Genomic DNA, 21,839 nt, shown 5'->3' with positions numbered 1-21,839 from the left:
TCCATTCATTCATTTAACAAATATTTATGGAGCACCTACTACCTGCCAGGTGCTGTCTCAGACACTGGAGATATGGGCAACAGTCCCTGGCCTCACGGAGCTTACTTTTTCTAGCGGGAGAGACAGGTAATAGGCCAAGAAATAAGCCAACTGTCAAGTGTGGTAGGTGGAAATAAATGCTAAGGAGAGGGGGAAAAAAGAGGCAGTGATATGAAGTGTTCAGGGTTGGGGGCTGATGTTGCAGGCACGACGAGGTGGGGCTGCTTTCCTGGGGTAGTCTGGAATACTCTGGAATAAGAAGCCAAAGGAAGTGAAGCAGTGGGTGTCTCGAGGAGCATTTCAAGCAGATGGCAGAGTCAAGATTTAGGGAAGAACGGGAGAGAAAAGGCCCATAAGGTGATCTATTAATTCCTCTCACTGTGCTTGTTTGGTGTGCACAATACTTATCAATTGTAGGGAGAGAAAGTAGGAATTGACACGGGAGTTGGGCTAATGGACCAAATGGAGATGATGAGAGAGAAGTGAAGGATGGTGCTCGTTACAATGGAAAGAACTAGAATCTCAGTTTCTCTAGTCAAAGTGCTACACTCAAATCTCAGGGGTTCTCTAGTTATTAATAAATAGCACAAATAGCAACTTTGACTATATGGCACTTCCATGTTAAAAGTGCATTCTTATTTTACTGCCAACATACTGTGTCAGCTTATTAAAGAACTAAAAATGAACCCTGAACTGATTTGATCTATTGCCTGGAAAATATGAAACAGGCCTAAGAAACAAATCTTGCACTATTTTACCACATTCTAGGCAGGTTTAGGTAATATCAAGGCTGACAGCTCAGATTGCTTTTCCTTTCTATAAACAATTGAGGCCAAACTTTCAGGCACCGGCAGCTAAGATGCACCAGTAAAAATCCATATGCTCACCCAACGGACGCAGGAAAACACCTATTTCGGCCTGCCAAAACAGTCAGTGTGCAGGCCAAGAGGAACCAGTGCTCTTGGTGACCAATATGTGTGCACAATTATTGATCTCACACGCAGCTCTGGCACTTTGATCACTTGGCATCTGAGAGGCGGACTTTTCACATAAAAGCCTCCAATAGGTTTTCTGGTTTTGTTTCTCAATGAGAGAATACAGCTCTCTGGCAAAATAAATGATATTACCTTTATTAATCCTCTCTTGGGCATATTTAGAAAATGGTTCTGTTCACCTTACTCTAAAAATAAAGCACCGTAAGGATGGACTCGAAGCTCTGCAGGAGTGTTTCTACGGTCTTCACTTCCCAAATCGTCTTGAAAAACTCCAAATTAGAGTAACTGAATCTACTGAAATGAACTGGCCGTTGGTCTGTAGTTTCCTTTGCTAAATCTGGAACCGGTGTTTTGGTTACACAGAAAGAGAAACACAGATTCTAGATGTCCTTAATCCAAAATGAAGAGGGAGGGGGGTGAGGAAGAGAACTTACAGGTTAGAAAAGAAAAAGGCAACAAAAATCGTTTGCGGATAACTCTATGGGTTGGGGAGGGGGTAGGGAAATCCTCAGAAAAGGTGGGAGTCCCCTAAACACCACAGTGATAGCTTCATCATGCTTGCCACAAGGTGTTCTGGAAGATTCACACCGGGCTCAGAAAACTGAGGGAGGAGCGGCATTTGCAAACATGGCCAGGCGGTCGTTTATACCTGCGCCACGACGTACCTGCCCGCTCGGATGCCTGCAAGGCTGCAGCGCCATTTGTCTGCAGGAAGCCTAACCACACAGCGCCATTTCTGCTTTCTCCCAGGTACACCCAGTCTCCCATAGAAGGGTATGAGCCGGTTTCTTTTAAAAGTGCCTGAGGCCCGAAGTTCCTCCCTGAGGGGAGCGCACATGGAGCCCATTCTTTCCAGCTTCTACCCCTGGCCGAAGGCTGGAATGATGAATGGAAGTTGTCAGTGATGCATTGTTTCTTTAGCCGCCTTCGAGCTCTGCCTCCCCATCCCCAGCCAACTGGCAATGTGTTGGGATCTCAGCACACCTGGTTGTAACTGAAACAAACCCAATGAAGAAATCTGTGAAACCTGCTGTTAATGATTTATTTCAGGGTAAAATCTTTAGTGTGCATTTTGAAAGTTGTTTTAAAATGGTTATGCATTTATTTTATAGGTAAAATACAAACTACAACTGAATAGTCTAGCTCGCGTTCTGAAAAACACAGGAGATAACTGTTCAAAAGAAAAATTTCAAATTCCCAAAGGAATCCTTTATCACCTAAGCCTCCCACTCAGAAAAGCTGGCAACTAAAGAACCTGGGGAGAGCCAAGGCAAAGGGGACCCCACCACACACACACACACACACACACACACACACACACAAAGGGAACATCAAATTTAACATAATTCCTTAAAATCTGATCGCAACTCCCAATCGTGTGCATAAGAAACACAAATAGTGCATTCAACACAGTTTACATATTTGCGCACCGATGTATTTCCAACTGTCCTAGAGGGTTTTCTCCTAGCTATTCCTAGGATGTTTGGGGCTTTATTATTGTCATTTTCTCTTAAGTGTTTGATCTACAAGATGAAGCAGTTTCAAAGCAGGGCTTTTACACTTGGGCACATGGGGCAGGATGAGAAGGAGAAAAGAGTTTAGAAGAAAAGCAATTTACTTTGCCAGTAGTATCCTGTTTTCTCCCACCGTTATTGAAGACACTTGTGTGTAAGTAGGGCTCTTTTCCTCTGTGCTTGTGATATTAATCTTTTGCCAAGGAAATGATTGTGAAGTCACCAGTTTAGCATTATGATTTTACTGAAAGATCAAGAAAAAGAGAGATGGGCTGTGAGTCTGAAACCCTATTGTAACACATGGGTATCTTTAATCATCAGCAATATAGGAGTTGTCATCTGCAAAAGATTAATAAGGCTTGGGGTTTTACCAAAAACTGTTTAACTTTCGAAAAATACTCTGTATTGGTGGATATTTACCTTTCTGTGGCTTTGGCTGCCTTAGAACAAATTAAGGATGATCGAAAACAAACTTAAGGGACTCTACCATAGATTCCAGCAGTAATAGCAGCAGTCATAAATGGAGTCCAACGTAGGTAAACTCCAGGAATCTGAAGGCTTCCTTAAAGATGATTACGAAAAGTTCGGTGATTTACTGGTCTCCCATTTGCTGCACATGTAGAATTTGGGTCTAAAGAAGGGAGAATTCCCCAAGTGTCACCAGGAGGGACTTACTCCTCTGCACTACAGCTTAAAGCATGCAACTCTTACCTCTTTGCACTGAATGTAAACTCCTGACAAAGCACTGCTTAACAGGCTGGGGGTGGAGGACTAGGGAGAAACTGTCAAACAATTATTCATAGTAGTCAGTGAAACTGGGATAGACACAACATATTTTATCACTAGCTGAAAAATGTAAATTCAGTAACACTTTTAAGAATTCTTTAAAACTGAAAATTTTCTGAAAATTGCCACAGCAAGGAAGAAGAGACACATGCCCACTAAAACGTGCAGATTTAAGACAAAGACCCTCTTTGAAAGAGACAACCAGAATATAATTCAGTAGGTAGAACAGTAAGAGAAAACAAATATGGTTGCAACAAAAATCAGAATGTAACCAGGCAACCTATTTCCTCCACAAGCAGGAATCCTAACTAACAGAAGGCACTGAAGAATCTCTACCACCTTTGCTTGTTTTCTGCTCTGTTAACTTAAAGATCAGGCAGTGTGCTAGGTTTCTTACGGAGCGATTCTTTTAGAAGGGCCTGACTGCAAGGTTTCTCTGAAAAGTGATGACAGTACTGAATCAATCTTAACTTTCCCAGTAAAATCTTACTAAGATATTATTACCAAAGAGGTCACGGGACACACGGAAAAACTATAGCGTGGTATAAAAAGTTATGGCTCCCAGCATGTTTACAATTCCTACCCATATATGTAAGGCCTGATTCACTGCATAGCAAGATCCATATCACAATTTTAAAAAAACAAAAGAAAGAAGAAGAATCCTAAGTACTAAGGTTAGAATTAGGGGCCAATAAACCAAAAAAAAAAAAAAAGCCATATTGCCAAGCAAGCAGGTTAAGCATACTGGTTTTTGCCCATGGAATCTCAGTCCATTTGTATAACATGGCAGTAAGACCGTCTTCTTGTGAACCACATCAGTGAATTCAGTTCAGAGTAAGGACCAGCCACGTGAACTCAAAATGTAACAAGAATTTTAGAAAGAGGAGAAGCAAATCAGATAGGTTTCCTACAACACTTCCCCCAACAATGATGGGAAGAGTGTGAGTAGGGGGAAAGGCTATGTAAACTGAAAGAACAGAAAGTTTAAGAAAAGATAATCTGACAATGAAAACTAGCGGTAAGAATGAGAAACTAGGAAGTAAAATACAAGTGGTTACTCTGGTACGGACACCATGAAATCAGTTACTTTTTTCCAAGCCAAGATAAAAAGGATGAAGGAGAAAATGGAAAAGAAAAATACTAAGTAAAAAGGTAGAACAAAAAGAAAATAAATGTGTGAATGAAACACACATTAAAAGAAAGAAAGACACCCAGCACACTTGAATTCAGTGAGCTATTACTGCACTCGTGAGGCAGACATCTCCCACTCTGCCCACATAGAGAAGAATCAGGCAAAAATATCATTCTTTAGTGCTGGAAGCCGATTATTTTCTCCATGAAACTTACTTCCCAAAGCATGTAGTTTCACACATGGCTTAACAGAACAAATTTCCCTCCCTCTTCCCTTCAAGTCTAAGACTTTAAGAAAGAATCAAACATTTTCCAAATATGAGAAGTAAAAGCAGTGAGTAAAGAAGCCGAAAGGAAGAGCTAGCTCCGTGTCAGTTCCTCACCCGCTAGGAAAGGACCCAAAGGTACAGTGACAGTCACCGACGCCTTTGACCGAAGGGCTGGGAGCTGGGCCTGGAGGGGCTTAATATTTTTTATTAATGTTGACTGATTTGGGCGGTTTGTAGGTTTCATCTGTCTTTGGTCACTGTAGAACAGATTCATAATGTTTTTTTCTTGACCAGTACTAATATTATCTCTGTGGTTGGCACGGAGAAAGGAGGAAGTTTTTCTAACTGTGAATTTTAAGAATTAGTCACAGAGACATTAGAGAATAGGGCATAAGGAAAGTTATTATCTTATGCCTCACTTCTTCTGTGTCTTTTTTTACTTGGTTTTCATAGGACTCAATGTTTGAAAGTGGGTTCTGAGGAAAAAGGAGAGTAGCAGTCCCATAACAGCCTTTAAGGTAGCTTAAAACAACAACAACAACAACAACAACAACAACAACAACAACAACAACTGTGAGTCTTACAGGAGGTTTATTAAGTGCTACATATACCTAAGTTATACATTACTATATACCATCCTATCCAGTGCCTTTTTTGTCGAATATTTCGGAATCCTGGAGAAATAATCATAATTAGTTTTTGTGGCCGTTATAAACACACCAATTAAAATTCAATTGAATTCAAAACTGAGTTGAATTAAACTAACTGCTGGAGATCACAGAATTTTTTTTTTTTTAATGTGACTCTTTCTGTCTGGCCTATCTACCTGTATACCTCTCTCCCTGCCTGCCTGTCTAAGCACCATAGAGCCCTGGAGCTAGATGCCCAGATCTGAGTCTCAGTTCTGCCACTTAAATCTATGTAGATTTACACCAGCATAACTGCCCTCTTTGTGCCTCAGTTTTCTCAACTTCAAACGTAAGAAAGAATAAGAGTATCTACTTCACAAGGTTATTGTGAGCATTAACCAGGGCAGCTTTTAAAAACGCCGACAGGCAGGCCTCACACAAGCCAACTAAACTAGAATCTCTGGGGGTAAGACCCAGGATCAGAAAGTTCCACTATCTCCCTCAGAGACTTATATCTTAGAAATAAGAGTGAGCTGAAAATATGACTTAGATAAAATATGAAGTCTGCTTTTCAAGGGAGAGAGTGGTCTTCATAGAAGACAGTAAACTTGCCAGCTTTATTTTTTTAAAAAAAAGAAAGTACAAATTCATCAGAGGGTTAGGTTCTAACCAGTCTCCCTCCCTGCTCGGTAGTAAATATGCCACCTACTCCCTAAAACCCTTGTGCTTGATGAAGGGGGTTAAAGGGCAGGTAGAAGAATGTCGAGGGAGGCCCACGTGGCAATCGCTTTGCTATTTCAGCTGCCTGATGGTGCCCCCTTTACCTCTGATATGCACAACAGACATCCCCCAACAAAATACTAGGTAGTACCAATGAATTTCAGTGCCACAGTACTCAGACTTTACATTTCACTTATTTAAAGCAGACTAGAACAGTACTTTCTACTCTAGAGAAGAATGGTCAGTTTCTTCTATTCTGTGTACAGACGGTCCTGGCTATGTCTCTGGGTTTAAATACAAAATACTCTATGAGTTCAAGTCCCTTGATTGTGAGAGATTAACTATTTTTGCCTCCTCAACACATGCTCGTTTTCTCCCTTAGAGCCAGTCTTAATCTGCATAGAGAAGAGTGATAGGAACTAATTAGAACACCCTTGGGAAATGAAGAGAGGTCTATCTACTAAGAGAAGTAGAGAAGGCATGACCTTATCACGTATCCTCGCTCTGGCTTCTTACAGCCTACCACGGAACTTCCTCTTCCCACTGCCATTCCCCAACCTCCCACCTCTCACCCACACAGGGAAAGCTGTTTCTGGGGTCTTTACTGACCACGTTTGGATCATTACCGTTAGAGGTATTACAACTGAACGGGTGCACAGAACTGCAGGGAGAGGGCTATTACCTAACATCAGATTATATAAAGCCACATAGTGAAATCTTCATAATAGCCCATTTCCCACTGCACTGAGTCAACTGAAGACGATTTTCCCTAACAGTGTTTTGGGGTTTTTTTTAAATAGGGTTGAAGCCAATGACTGGCATTTAACTGGACTTGCTAAACACCTGAAGACCGAGATATCATTAAGACATTGTAGAGACTTCATTGCGCTCCTCTGTCGGTGTTGTGATCGGTCACTTGGCCTCAGTTGCTACATTTAGCACAACCAGGGGTCCTGAAAGTGTTTTCAGTGCAGAGTGGACAGCATACTGGCTTTTCAGGTGGGGTTAACTGACCTGAGAGCAGCTTGTTTCCACCCTGTGCATCCCGTAGGAAAAGTCATCCGTGAACGTGATTGCGTCAGAACTGATCACATCATGGAAGGAAGGCCAACCTGGGGCAGAGCAGCACGAGAGCAAAACAGAGAGGAGAGATACACAGCCTTGGGTTAGAATACAGTTTTAAAGAATTACTGTGCAAAAAAAGACAACCTTTAGTATATGAATCATGCTGAACTTTTTCAACCTGAAAAAAAAAAAAAGTCAAAAGCTGAAGGATAACGTATTTCATAAGAGTGGAACTATTTTTTAAGAATAACCTTTTCCTCACATTCAGATTACAGTTGCATTGGGATTTTATGTTTCAAGACGCATTCTTAGCCCATCCAGTAGTTTTTCAGAGCATTCCTGAATTTATAAAGCTGTCTCTTGCCACTTTGTCTTGTCTCTCTTCTTCAGAGTCACTGGGCACTCATGATGGGTCTTACGGCGTGACATTTTCCAAAACACAATCCAATTGTTCTGGCTGTTAACTTTTGGACTATTCCATGCCTTTTTAGGAAGCATGCTTTTTTAGTAGTTAGTTTGTATGGTTAAAATATTTACAAAATGGTATTCCACAGTTTCCATCTTTATCTAATTTCTTGGGACAGGGGTATCTGGAAATCACAGCTTCTACCTATTTTATGGGCAAGAGGCTTGCTCACTTCCTAGAAAAAAGTCAGAGAGCAGTGTTCTTCCGGCATCTCTAGGGTGCATCTTCTCTCAAATAGCATCTCGTTCCAATTTTCATTTATTCTCATGATTTTTAAAATATGCACACTGCTTTAAGAAACTCAGTGATAAGGGCCTTCAGATTGTACAAATGTTTATGAGTGTACAGTCAGGATTTTTACGTTCAGTACCTATAGGCCTGTTTTTACATATTTCCAGAAAATTTGTCTGGAGTTACTGAGCTGAAGCCCAAAGTGATGGAAGAGGTGCGATGTTGCTGAACTGCTGGCACATTTTTTTTTTCTCTTTCAGAAGCCAAATTTATTCCTGCAGAAAGGAGGAGGCGCTTTAAAAACACGGTGCTTTGTGTTAATACACCAACTGAACGAAAACAGAATGCAGACTTCAACAATATGATTTCCAGTTTCAAACAAAACAAATTAGCTCAGGCCAAGTTTTTATAAGAAGCTCCCCCCAAGCTCCCCATCCCCCACCATGCAACAGTACAGCTTTCACGGTTGGTGCTGGGTTTAACAGCACCAACACTTTCCAATTCCGTGATCTGAGTTCAAGATTGCTGCAACTCACCAGAAAAACCTTTACTCTGCACGCCTCAGAAAGCCATTATGCCAAGACACATCAGTCAGGACAACTTTTTCTTCCTGTTCTCTAAATTCTAAAGAGAATCTCAACTCACTCCAGGCTATGGGTTTTGGTTTATAATGACTACTGGACACCTTTTAAGTCTTCTTCTTGTTCAATGGCAGAGGTGCCAATAGCTAGCAACGAGAGGTTTAAAGGCGGTGTTTGAAGACATTGGGAAATAACTTAGCTGTGAAAAGAAAGAAGGGAACATTCTACGTTTTTTAACCTCCCAGGCTACATACCACTCATTCGACCGCAGTTTTATGGCAACTAATATCGTGGAGGGACATACTTGATTCAGTGGGAAACAGATAAAGAGTTAGCAATGTTGTTGTCGCGAATTTACCATAAAGCTACCCCCAACACACATGCATTTTCCTATTTCTAGGATTCAAAGTAGGCCTGGAGAAATGTACATAAAATATATACACTTCCCCCTCCCAAGTTACCTCTTCAGTTTTTAAAATGTTTATTCAATTTTGAGACACAGAGAGAGAGAGAGAGAGAGAGAGAGAGCACACCAGTGGGGCAGGGGCAGAGAGAGGAGGAGACAGAGGATCTGAAGAGGGCTCTGTGCTGACAGCAGAGAGTCCGATGTGGGGTTCGAACTCACAAACTGTGAGATCATGACCTGAGCCGAAGTTGGACGCTTAACTGACTGAGCTATCCAGGTGCCCCGCCTCTTCATCTTATATACACTTATCTTCTTCTACTGATCATACTGGATTTTTGACGTATTTGTTTTCATGCTTTCCTCTCTGACTAGGTGGTGAACACTTAGAAGGCAGAGTCTGTACAAATAAGAAAATGGGGTGAATATTTATGGTACATTACAGAGTCCCACAGGAGAGAGAAAATATAGTCACGTTCCTTTTTTACAGGCTAGATTAAGAAATAAGAATGCTGTTTTTTCAGTGGAGTACACAACTTGGCTCAAACATCATAATTAAGCCTCTCTTTACAGGTAGAGGGAGCTTATTATTTATTTAGGATGGTAAATCCATGAAGATCATCTAGGTCACTGGCTTAAACAGAAGTTTTTGTGGGGAGAGGCGGGAGAGGGAGCAGAAGGACACGGGACTTGCCGATAGTGGCAGGGGCCAAAGCTAGAATCTGTGTATTCTGACTCTGGTCCAGGGTTCTCTTCTCATGTTCCACTTTCTTCATCCACAAAAGGCCAAGACATCATTCACTTCAATACTCCAACAGGAAGGAGGCTGCAGGTTTTAAGACTGGATGGTAGTTACGTTGTGCCACTCAGGAGCTTCTAGGTTGAAGTGGATAATGAATGCACCCTACACAACACCGATTCTGTCACTAACAACCAAACTGTTCCAAGAGTAAGTCCAAGAATAATGACATAAATGTGTAACCTAGTTTGGGACATGGGTAACTTTTTATTCATTTATCTAAAACAACTGCAAATACTTAGAAGCTCACTTTATGTAATAATATTGAGAAAGCTGTCGATCCTATTTGGGGTTTCTTAATTCTAATTCTTTCCTAACAACTGTGAATCATTGCCTATTAAAATTTCGGAGAGGGAAAGGAACTGCTTTTGAATGAATGAGCTATTAAACCACACAGCTATACATTTTGTCTCCATGAATTAAATATTTATAGAATTTTCCAGAAAACCGTATTCAAGATTAGACAAGGATGAGGTATAGTGACACAGAGTAGAGGCTCTCAAAAGATTTCAGTGTTTCTGGGAAAATTGTTGACACCTGAATAGTGTACTAATTATTTCTCATGGCATTGTTTAAACATCAGAAGAGACATTAAAAAAACCAAACCAAAAAATTTTTTTTCAAAACTCCCCAAAATTCAGTGTCTCTTTGCGCTGGAGAAGAAATGCAGTTTTCAAGATGGAACGTTTGATACGTCATTCAAATCTTCATTAGTGGAGACTGACAAGGGCAACTATGTTGAAGACTATAAATAACCCAGTGTGGCGGAACACATTTCAAAAGAGAATCATGGCCAAGTTCATTAAGGTCAACACAGGAGAACACTGAATTCTTTCGCTAGGTCTCCCAGAAAAAGCGGAGCTCTACACAAGGAGAATCCATCAGAAAAGTAAGTCCTTATTGACAATCAAACTAAGAAGGACCTTTACCCAAGAATAAATTGTCTCACGGCAGAGAAGCCACAGAGATGACAGCACTTTGAAAGCGGAATTCCCTCATCATGTGAAAGTATTTAAAGGAGGAACTCTTCACTGCTGCAAAAATCCTCAAAGGAAACCCTGCCCCCACTCCTAATAATAAGGAAAGTGCTTCAAAGGGTGATAGGCAAGACTGAAGCAATCTGGGTCTTGTTGAGAAAATTATCTTGAGCAAAAGGGGGAGGGGGGTGTGTTTATGTCAGTTTTGACATTAAAGAAAGATCATCCATTCTCCTTTCTCTAGGATTTCCCTTTTGGTCTTCTCATCTAACAAAACATTATTTGTTTTGGATGCATTCCATGCACTTTTTACAAGAACAGTCATTTGAAAACCTGTATAAACAGTTGGTTCGCCCCACCCCCAACACATCCCTTTGTTTCTATTTGATGAGGTTGGATTCGGGTGTATTGTCATTTTATTTCTAAAAGTATACACTGTACTTTTTAGATATTAGCCTGTTATCACCAGGAACGTCCTCTATTCAATAAATAGATTCTCCCCTCAAAGACTTCTCGCCTCCAGACAGCATACAGATACAAGTACCACAACTAAATCAGCCAAGGCGGTCTGTAGGCAGTCCTGCTTCAGTGTGACCCAGCCAGCAGGCCACATTAATCTGCAGACATAACTTCACAGTACTGGCATAATAGGAAGCAAATCCAGGATATGTTCATTTACATCTCAAATAGAAGAGCAAGGGATTCAGTTTAATGGAAGATCCTTGGGGCTTGCTACCATCTACATTAGTATGGATTTTTTTTTTTTAAGACTGCAGTAAAAAGAAGTTTTCCTTCGGACTCAGAATGTGGCTCACCGAAGCTGCTCAGAGTCTACTTGAACCCATCCCTGAATAGTGACATAGCTTTCCACAGTGGTGTTCTACTGACGAGCTGTAAGCGTTTTGTTCTAACTGCCTCCTGAGAAAAGCTTTCTCATCGCTCCATGCCAACCTTTTCCTCCTCCCTTTCAAAAATCTTTGAAACGAGTTGTCAAAACCAGCAACACACTATGAACGAGTTGAAGCCAACCCCATCTGTACCACGTCTAGAAAATGGGGTCCTCCTACCTCTACTCTTAATTTAACAAGGATTGCTATACAGCTGCCGTGTTCCCCGTATCTTCCCCCAATCCTCAAATAAAAATGAGAAACCTCAGTAAGTTAGCTGCATGACCCAGCAACAGAACACAACAGAAACTACCCATGACCAAGAATTCATTACACTGAAATGTAATTCCAAATATTTTATTATCTTCAAGTGCAAAATCAGCTTGGACACAATAAATCTCAGCTGGGCTTAGATGATGTTTTAATAATGATAAGTATTTGAGGGGCGCCTGGGTGGCTCAGTCGGTTAAGCGGCCGACTTCGGCTCAGGTCATGATCTCGCGGTCCGTGAGTTTGAGCCCCGCGTCGGGCTCTGTGCTGACAGCTCAGAGCCTGGAGCCTGTTTCGGATTCTGTGTCTCCCTCTCTCTCTGCCCCTCCCCCGTTCATGCTCTGTCTCTCTCTGTCTTAAAAATAAATAAACGTTAAAAAAATTTTTTTAAAAATGCCTCTTTAAAAAAAATGATAAATATTTGAGCATGGTTTTGGTGAGACACAGCGGACACTTACAGATCTGTATTTTTCTGTATGTACCGATTCCCACAGCTCTATAATTCTAGGACCATATTTCAGAATTTGTAGCTTTTAGTATCTCTGAAGCCAGAATCTGTTAACCTCACTGACCACGACTTCCCTAATTAGCTACCTCAAGCCAAATGATACAACTCTCTACGCAGACGCCCTGCTATCGAGAATCGTTTGAAGTTTAGAGTTCTGATTCTTGCCCAGCTATTCACTTCATTTGACACGTCAAACGTTAACTTCTATCTCATCTTTAAATATTGGTTCTCTATTCCCCCTCAAAGACCGAAAAGTTTAAGTAGTAGTCGACCAAATATATGTATGTAGTAGAATATCAAATAGTGCAAGGTGACTCGTAGTGAAATATTCCCTTTCAATTCGCCCCACCCCTGCGAACAACCATGTTTAACAGGTGTTAGGTTTAATTCTAAAAAATAAGCTTATGCTGCTACCTTAATGCCTTCATTTTCAATCCGTGCTGTCCAATACAGAAGCTACCAGCCACATGTTGCAACTTAAATTTAAATCAATTAAGATTAAATAAAATTTCAGTTCTCCAGTCATGCTAGCCATATTTCAAGTGTTCAACAGTGACATGTCGTTAACATGGCTACTACACTGGACAACACAGGTACAGACGTAGAACATTTCCAACCTCATTTCCACAGATATAGAAATTCCCACCATTGGACAGGGCTATTTTGACATTAAAAATTGATTCCCTCCTGTCAATGATGAAGATAGAGTATTCATACTTCCACCAATCTCCCCTCCCTTCCCCCTTGCAATTTTTGATAGGTGTATTATTTTTAATTCTTTTAAAACTTTGCTTAATGTCTTCCTCTTGAACTAGAATGTAAGTTCAATAAGAGCAGAGAATTTGTCAGTTTTGTCCACCCACGTATTGCCAATCACCTAAAACGGCGCCTGTGACATAAAAGGTGTTCCAAAACTATCTGACAGATGAACAAATGAACGCGTGACTATCCTACAGCTTAGTATCGTTTGACTCTTCACTCTCTAAGATGGCCTTAGCCCCCTGACCCTCCTACCTTTTCCTCCCCATTCCAATGCTCAGCCATAATGAAGTCTTCTATGCTTTTCTATAGATTGGTTCTGAGAGTTGAAAACTAGTAAACAGTGTTAGTATTATTATGGCTATATACGTGGTGCTTACTGCACAACTAAAGAGTGCTGGGATTAGATCCCCTTCTCCAACGATCCAACTGGCATAACCCCAGGCTGCCTAAAGTCAGACAGATTTCCCTTCTTTTATACTGCATCACTACTAAAAGGCATGTCACGTTTTCTTTTCTTTTTCGTTTGGACCATGACTTTCCTACACAATTGTACAAATTTGCTCTATAATTCAATATTTTAACTTTCAAATTTTAATTAGAAATATTCCAACCATGCAACCATATGCAAAAATATTTAGGATATATAGGCATCCATGTTTAACAGATTATTAACTACCCAAATTTAACAGACAATATTTTTTCTGTATTTGCTTCAGCTTTTTCTCTTTTTCTAACAAACTAAAATGTTACAGTTACAGCCAGATCTGCCTCCAGCCTTCTCCTCTACCCTTACACTTGCTGGTGCCCCAGAGTTAATTGTTTACGTACCATTCCCACACTTCCTTTGATTCATTTTCTACATATGTCTATATTCATAAACAATATACAATGTTTTAAATTTTTAAAAAGCCACATGAATGGCACTGCATCATAGGTATCTTTTGGCCACATATTTTTTTCACATTATTCCTGGTCTCTAGTTTTGGTTTTCTGGTCTTTTTTTTTTTTAAACAACATCATCTTCTTATTTTATAAGTGAAAGATTTCAAATACCTCTGTGAATATGAATCAGAGAATTGTTGTAATTTTGGTGTTTCTATTATTCTCTAAAATATCTCTGCTTCCTCTGGGGGCATTTGTTCTCTTTTTCTTGGTTTTTGCCTTTCTTGCTGTTGGTTTTCTTCGTTCGACCGTTTCTATTTAAGAATGGAGGTCTGGGTCAGTTGTCCCATGCAGTGGACATACTCTTCTTCTGCTATCAGGTACAGTACAGGTTTGTTTCCTGACTAGCTCTTAGCCCTGAACAGAAAAGCTGATGGGGAGCTCTGGGGACACTGTTGTCTCTTGCTGAGGGACAAGGGTATGTCCCAGAGTTCCCTGAATACCTATCTGGGGAATGGCTCACTCTGGAGCGCAACACCTCACGAGCAGTCCCAACTCTCCCAGACAGGCTGTTTAATATCTTTAGAGAGCGGTCTTCCAGGTTTGTTTGTTTGTTTTCCCCCCTGTGGGTAACTGATGATCTGCCATTCCAACTATGAAAGTGAGAAAGCTGTAAAACTGGTCTAGCTGTTCTTTAGACTTTCAGGTAAACAACTTGTCGTCAGCCCCCCATTTTGCTCTTGACAATTTGTTCTTGACTCTGAGCCTCTCCGTAATTCTGCTGGGCACCTGGGCCGTAAGTCCTGTACGTATTTTGGGCTGCTGCTTTCTTTAATCAGTCATGCCCAATAATGCATTGCCAGCCATTTTTTTCTTGGAAAAAATTGGTTAAAATTTTTGTCTGCTCAACACCCCACCCCTACTCCGATTCTCTTTGCAGTGGGGTTCTTCTTCTTTTATGCCTCCTCCTCCTCTTTCTTCGTCTTTTCCTTAGGCTCACTCTATAGGGTTCTCCTGGGAGAGAGGGTAACGAACATGTATGCTCAGTCTATCATCTTGAACAAGAAGCCGAGATTTCTTTTTAATAAACTGCAGATTTTGGTCTCTTGATCTAATATTTTATGGGGAGAAGCAACAGATTTCAGGCATCATAATTTTTCTACTAACCACCATTATATTATTTTTTGCCTTACTGATAAAACCCAAAATCAATGTAAGGTTTAGCAGCTTTAACTGGCTCAGACTTGACGCTGGCTACAAAGTGATTCTGGACTCCTTGCATGAGAGGATGACGTCTGCAATGCCCTCTGAGTTAGAACTGCAGCAGGCCAGGACCGTCTCGTCCTGGAGCTGGTTCGGTGGAAAAAACTTTATAGAACACTATTCAACTCTACACTTGGTCGTTCCTTATGGTGTGAGGATGTATTCTATTTCCGCCCTCTTGCCACTGCAAATATAAAGACAAGTATCCCCCTATGTGCTGATGACATGATTTTATCACTGCAAACAAGCAGTGAGTCTCAAGAGGCAAACTATTCTAGTCAAGAAAATGGTTCAGCAGCAATTAGGACAAAAAGAAAACCGGCGGTTTTGGCAAACATTCCCCCATGCTTCATTCAGCTTTATTAAGCAGTACCTCAAATAAAAATAATACTTAAAACACTTCTCTTGAAAAACAGGAAGTTTAGAATACAAAAAATAGCATAGATCTACAGATTCTAAAAATTCATGAAGAGGGGCGCCTGGGTGGCGCAGTCGGTTAAGCGTCCGACTTCAGCCAGGTCACGATCTCGCGGTCCGTGAGTTCGAGCCCCGCGTCAGGCTCTGGGCTGATGGCTCAGAGCCTGGAGCCTGTTTCCGATTCTGTGTCTCCCTCTCTCTGCCCCTCCCCCGTTCATGCTCTGTCTCTCTCTGTCCCAAAAATAAATAAACGTTGAAAAAAAATTTTTTTTTAAAAATTCACGAGGATACAAAATGCTCAAATGCATTTTCAAGCATTCATTTTATTTTGGTTATTGATTGCCTTGCTTTTTCATCTTGTCAAGTAACCCTGTTATGTAGTTCTAAGTGGCAGTGGCATTTTGAATGTCAGGAACATGTTAAATGGCATGATGCCTGGGTCACCTGAAACAGTCTAGTAACATAAGCAGACTAATACTTTAGGAAGATGGTTCTGGAAGCAGACTGAGGGTGGGGGTAAGAAGGCGAAAACAGGTACATCAAATGCAAGACTGTGGGGGAACAGAAGCGATGAAGCTCTTAAATGAAAGCATTTGCGATGGGACTGGAGAGCAGGTGAGAAATTATGGAGAGATTAAGAGACCACAATTCACTGATTTGGGTGGTACCTGCTGGGGAGTGAAGGAGAAGAGTAGGGTCGAATTACTACTAGGTTTCCTGCTTGTATGACTAGCTGGATCATGCTAGTCATACATGTTCCAGGGAAAACAAGAAAATCAGTTTAGTGTGGAACTATCTAGGAGGCTTAGGGAGATGTGGGCTCAGAAGTGAGACCCTGGCTAAAGATACAGATGTGAAAGTCATCAGAGCACAGAAGACAGTAAGGTTATGGATGAGGATATGCAGGAGGCAATAAGGGAGAGCGAGACAGGTATGTGAAAGGTGAACTGAGGAATAAGAGTCAGTGAAGGAAAATGAAAGAGAGCATTTCAAGAAACAGGAGGAGGACAAGGGAACCAGGACAGAGTCAGATAAGGGAAAACTGTTTCAAGTTGGAGGACAGTCGCCAATGACATAATCTACTGAAAGGACAAGTCGAATAAGATCAGGGAGGAGACTGCTGAATTCAACAATTAGGAAGTCTGGTGGACTTTAGGCAGAGCCAGTTCAACGCACTGACAGAAGCCCAACTCTGTTGGGCTGAAAATCTTATGTGAAGTGGGGCACCTAAACAAAGCTGCTCTTTACAGAGCCTGGCAGGGAAGGAAGGTATGGGAGGTGAACGACTAGCAGGAGAGCATAATGATATACACGTTAACATACTTGGATACTGGGGCTCGATTCCCACCTTTCTGTGTTTTCTAAGGTGTTTAAAATTTCACACTATTTTCTAATGGGATTTTCACAATAAAATGAGTAATACGCTAAAAATCTTAAGCATGACTCAAATGCTCTTTAGGATATTGAACAGAAGCCATATATGAAGAAAGACTAAAATAAAATTCCACCTCCGGGATCTTTTTTATCTTTAGTTTATTTTTAAGTGGTTTGTTGCTGCTGTTCCTAGTATCTTTCAATCTACCAAACTGGGAGTGATGAGTGTAGTTTTTAAATGGCTATGATAATCTGTTTTGCCTTTGGGCACACAGTAGGTACTCAACAAATATGATTAAACACAGGAATCCAGAACTTTAACGCTAGGTCAAGTTCTCCTGCCAAACATGTTCACAGCACCCAATATTTTCAAAGCATGTATCACGGTTTGTAATTACTTATTTAAATAAATATGGGTAACCTTTGATTAATGCCTGCTTCTTTCCCCAAGCTCCGTGAGACCATGATTGCTGTTTTTTGTTTACTTATTTGTTTGCTACTATATCTTCAACACTTCACTCATAAAAATGTTTGCTCAATGAATTAATAAAGAATGTATCATATTTCATTACTTAACAACAAAACTGGACTTTATTAAAAGATCATCACTTAGTTTATAGATACACCTATCTCTAGGCCAATCAAAGAAATTTTTTTAAAAAGGCAAAGAATTTCTACTACTTGGCTTTAGGCAATTTTTTACAAATATCAAATTTAACATCTTGTTTATTTTCCTACCAAAAATACTGTCTTTCTTCAAACTGATTATCAGTAACTTCTTCTGTAGAAACCACATAGTCTTATCAATCATAATCATGTTGGGCATTTGAATCTCTTGAAGGACAAGATGACCAAAGACTGTCAAGAACACTGAGGTGTCCTTTGGGCAGTGTGAACATCTGGTATCTATTCTCTCTGGAGATTAATAATGTAGCTGTACTGCAGCAGGCTTGACTAATTCCTTTGAGCCCCGCACAGCATTTTGAAATAGTTCCAAACACACAAGATCTCTAATTGGTACGGATTTCATCTGCAGTTTTCTTGCAATCTCAAAATGTCTCAGAAACTCCTAAGCAGGAATTGACAGGGGCAAGCTTCTCTGTTTCCCTTTGAGGAGGCAGCTATTAATAATTTTTTTTCAGGTTCAATAAAATTACTGAACTCAAACCATTTCAACCAAAAAGCTGAGGAAGGGGACTTTATTTTCCCTGGCCTGAACAACTGTCTCTTGCTACTTTAAATCATAGTTAATGTTTTAAAAAGTGTATCTTACACATAAGGCAGTTGTAGACTTTTAGCATCAAAGGATCTGAGCAACATCACATGTAACGACCTGGCCTTTGGCTATAATTTCTAAGTGCCATTAAAAAATGTCTCTCAAACTGGTTTTAAATTTAGTGTTGACCTAGTAACCTTGATCTAAAAACATTCAACTTTAGATGATTATTTTATTTTGCTTCCAAAAGCTCTTCAGTCCAGTGAGGCATCCATTAGGAAGCTTCACAGAGAGTTGAGTTTGCTCAGAATTTATTGGCTACATCGAACAGGAAGATGGTGATTTGGGTTGCTCGCTGAGTGAAGATTATTTACTGTGCTTCACTGACCTTAAGAATGCCAGGAGGGATATAGGACGGGGAAATTCAAAGAAATAACAGATTCTATTCTCAGCGACATGCAACCCAGACTAAAAGTGAAATAATGTTCCATTCAACTGCAGTCCTGAATTAGGTCTATTCACTACATAGCATCATTTGGGACTGTAAAACTATTACTTACATTCTTTAGTTGAGTACCTATCAAGATTTTCAAATAATTTCTTTCTTACATACATGTGCCTGATAAAAAAAATGTTAGATTAACTCTTCTGAGAGACTTGCCTTGAAATTCTTTTACTTATCTAATTTTCCTCCTGATATTTTTCTCTAACTGAAACCTCTCTAAATTTTGGAATAGACTTTAGATTGTTATTCTATGATATACTTCTAAGTACTACAATCTGAATAAAATACTTCCTTGTTTTCATAAATGTATGATCCTTCACTGGTCTACGTCACCTTTTTATGATGCATCAAAACTTAGTTCACCTACTACAATTTAAATTTCTGACAACCCATCCTGAAAAAAATATTTTGAAACAGAACAGATTACTAAGGAAAGCTTTTAAACACATATATTTTAGAACAAAATAATTGTTTATACAACAAAAGATGTTTTGCCCTTGTAGCAGACACATGGCCAAGTTTAAGAAATTAAACACTGTATATTCTCTAGCATGTTAAAATTTTTAAATAAATTACATCAAAAAGGCACGAAGCAAACTACATCAAACCAAGGCATACTCTGATAACTACATGTTCTTTTTAAAGTCCTTTAGGGAAAACTTGCCGACACTCAATCCTCATTATTCTGCTCTTCTTTTTCATACATTTAATCACATTCTAATACACTATAACTTACTGTTTACATTTCCTGTTGTTGTTTATTGTCTGTATTCTCCCAACCAGAATGAAAGCTTCAAGGGGGCAGAGAATTCTTTTGTTCCTGATGCATTTGAAGCTCCCAGAAGGATGCCTAGTTACTCTGGAAATCTGGGATTTAAAACTAATCCTTGGTTTTGTCTTAAAAGACACAGTCACAAAAGTCTTTGTTACAGAATTACTTATAGAATCTCTAGGTCACTTACTAATATTTAATGATGATTTTGGCACCTGGCTGACAGTTTTCTCTCTACCGAAAATTCCTACCTACATTCTAACCCACTTAATACCCCTTATAGCAACAGCTCTTTGAGCCCCTCAGAGAGGTGAAACTAAACTATTCTATGTAGCCAAGGTCCTGTACCAAGCAAGACCCATGGGTACAAGTGGTCTTTGTAATTTGAAAGTCTCAATGGCTTTGCTTCTGACCACAGGCAAGCTTAATGCATTAAAAATTAGATGTGATCACGTGAAGAAAGTTGAACTTCAGATGGATGAAATTGGTTAAAGTGGTATCGTACTGCATAGATATTTTAATTTGGCCCTGGACAACCATAACAAAAAACAAATGAGAAAAATTCCATAAAGGTCTAAGCACATCCATAGTATGTTCCATGGCCTATAGGTTGACATATTATTCTGTCAGTTGTGCAATAATACTCAAGTCTTGCTCCTCTAAACCACTTGTTGTTTAAAAAAAAAATTTTAACATTTACTTATTTTTGAGAGAGACAGAGAGCGAGCGAGCATGAGCTGGGGAGGGGCAGAGAGAGAGAGAGAGGGAGACACAGAATCTGAAGCAGGCTCCAGGCTCTGAGCTGTCAGCACAGAACAGGACGTGGGGTTCGAACCCACGAACCGTGAGGTCGTGACCTGAACCAAGTCCGATGCTCAACCCACTGAGCCACCCAGGCACCCCTCGACTACTGGTAAATGAAGCGAGGTGCAGGTACAAGATTTAGCTACTTAGTACTGAGTAGGCACTAAATAAATGTTAGCTGAAAAAGTGAACCAAATTGAGGCTGAAGAAAATATTAACAGAAGCTATGAAAATGGTATCACGCTACATCAACGTCTGTATTGCAGACATTTGTGACAAAGATCACCTCTCAAGCATTTATTGTTCTTTCATCACTACAGACCAGAGTATAGCACTCAATGGGTTACTATCTCTTGATAATACGTCATGGACACCTATGCAATTTCTTTGGTCTTTTCTAGTTTGAATAGCATAAGATTGCGGAAGGCATGGTCAGCATCCATAAACAGAAAGCACCCTGGCACTGTTGCAGCAGCAAATAGTCTCCTTTTATTGAGATACTTGGCCTCCTTTCAGTATAACAAAATTTTTTTAAAGTCTCAATCATGTATTATTAAAATCATGGTCTTAAAAGCGAGATGAAAATTAAATTATATTCCCCATATTAGAAAACTCCCTTCAGAAAAATCCCTTAAGGGGAATTTTGCCAAAATCTAGCGCTATACAAAAGACTTTTAAAAAGCATGTACTTTGACTTAAGGTGTAAATCAAGAGCCAACGTAATAGCTGTTTGCTCTTTAACAGTTTTTCTTTCTGTGCATGTTTGTTTGTAATGTGTCTCCCATACAAATAATTTAAAAAAAAATTTTTTTTTCAACGTTTATTTATTTTTGGGACAGAGAGAGACAGAGCATGAACAGGGGAGGGGCAGAGAGAGAGGGAGACACAGAATCGGAAACAGGCTCCAGGCTCCGAGCCGTCAGCCCAGAGCCCAACGCGGGGCTCGAACTCACGGACCGCGAGATCGTGACCTGGCTGAAGTCGGACGCTTAACCGACTGCGCCACCCAGGCGCCCCGATTTTTACCTCTCACTTGCTCTGAACTTTATGTTCAGTTCCAGGTATTGCCCTGAGTGTCTGGCTTACAAGATATCTTAATGCCATTAGTCTTTCAATGCCTCGCTGCTTAGCTCCCATTGCTTTTGAAAAATGTCACACACACATTTTATTAACCATACATAAATGCATAAATGGGAATATATCATATGTACTTTAAGTGCAACTGTTTCTCCATATTTTCTTTGCTCCTTTCCGCATCCTTCAGGAAAGCTTATGGTAACAACTTAATAAGGGTTCTACCACATTTTTTTCCATGTTCTATTAGCCTCACAAAATCATAGGTATCCACACACACATAAATGTAAATGTTCTAGTAGCTGCATAATATTCCACTGTGCAACCATCCCCCAAATGACAGGAATGACCTTGTGTCCAATTATTTTCCTCTGTGAAACATACAACCTTGCATATATGCTCCTATCTCTGGTAGAGTTTTTCTTCCTATGGCATAGATTCTTAGGAATAGGATTGCTATGTCAAAAGATAAATGCATTTTTATGTTTAGTAAATGTTTC

General features: G+C 40.1%; 1 protein-coding gene across 3 annotated transcripts in view; it reads right to left on the bottom strand.

Annotated features, from left to right (window-relative positions):
• The window catches only part of MSRB3 (methionine sulfoxide reductase B3), a 174,599-nt gene that overhangs the window by 4,264 nt on the left and 148,496 nt on the right, over positions 1-21,839 (bottom strand). For all 3 annotated transcript variants that reach the window (XM_043562958.1, XM_043562959.1, XM_043562960.1), the window contains one exon: positions 7,098-7,195. In XM_043562958.1, coding sequence (XP_043418893.1) covers positions 7,098-7,195 — 98 coding nt within the window. The remainder of the gene's footprint in view (positions 1-7,097; positions 7,196-21,839) is intronic.

This window comes from Prionailurus bengalensis, chromosome B4, assembly GCF_016509475.1.
Source record: "Prionailurus bengalensis isolate Pbe53 chromosome B4, Fcat_Pben_1.1_paternal_pri, whole genome shotgun sequence".
Taxonomy (NCBI): Eukaryota; Metazoa; Chordata; class Mammalia; order Carnivora; family Felidae; genus Prionailurus; species Prionailurus bengalensis.
Note: the sequence above shows the minus strand (reverse complement) of the source record. Positions and strands in the feature narration are given on the sequence as shown.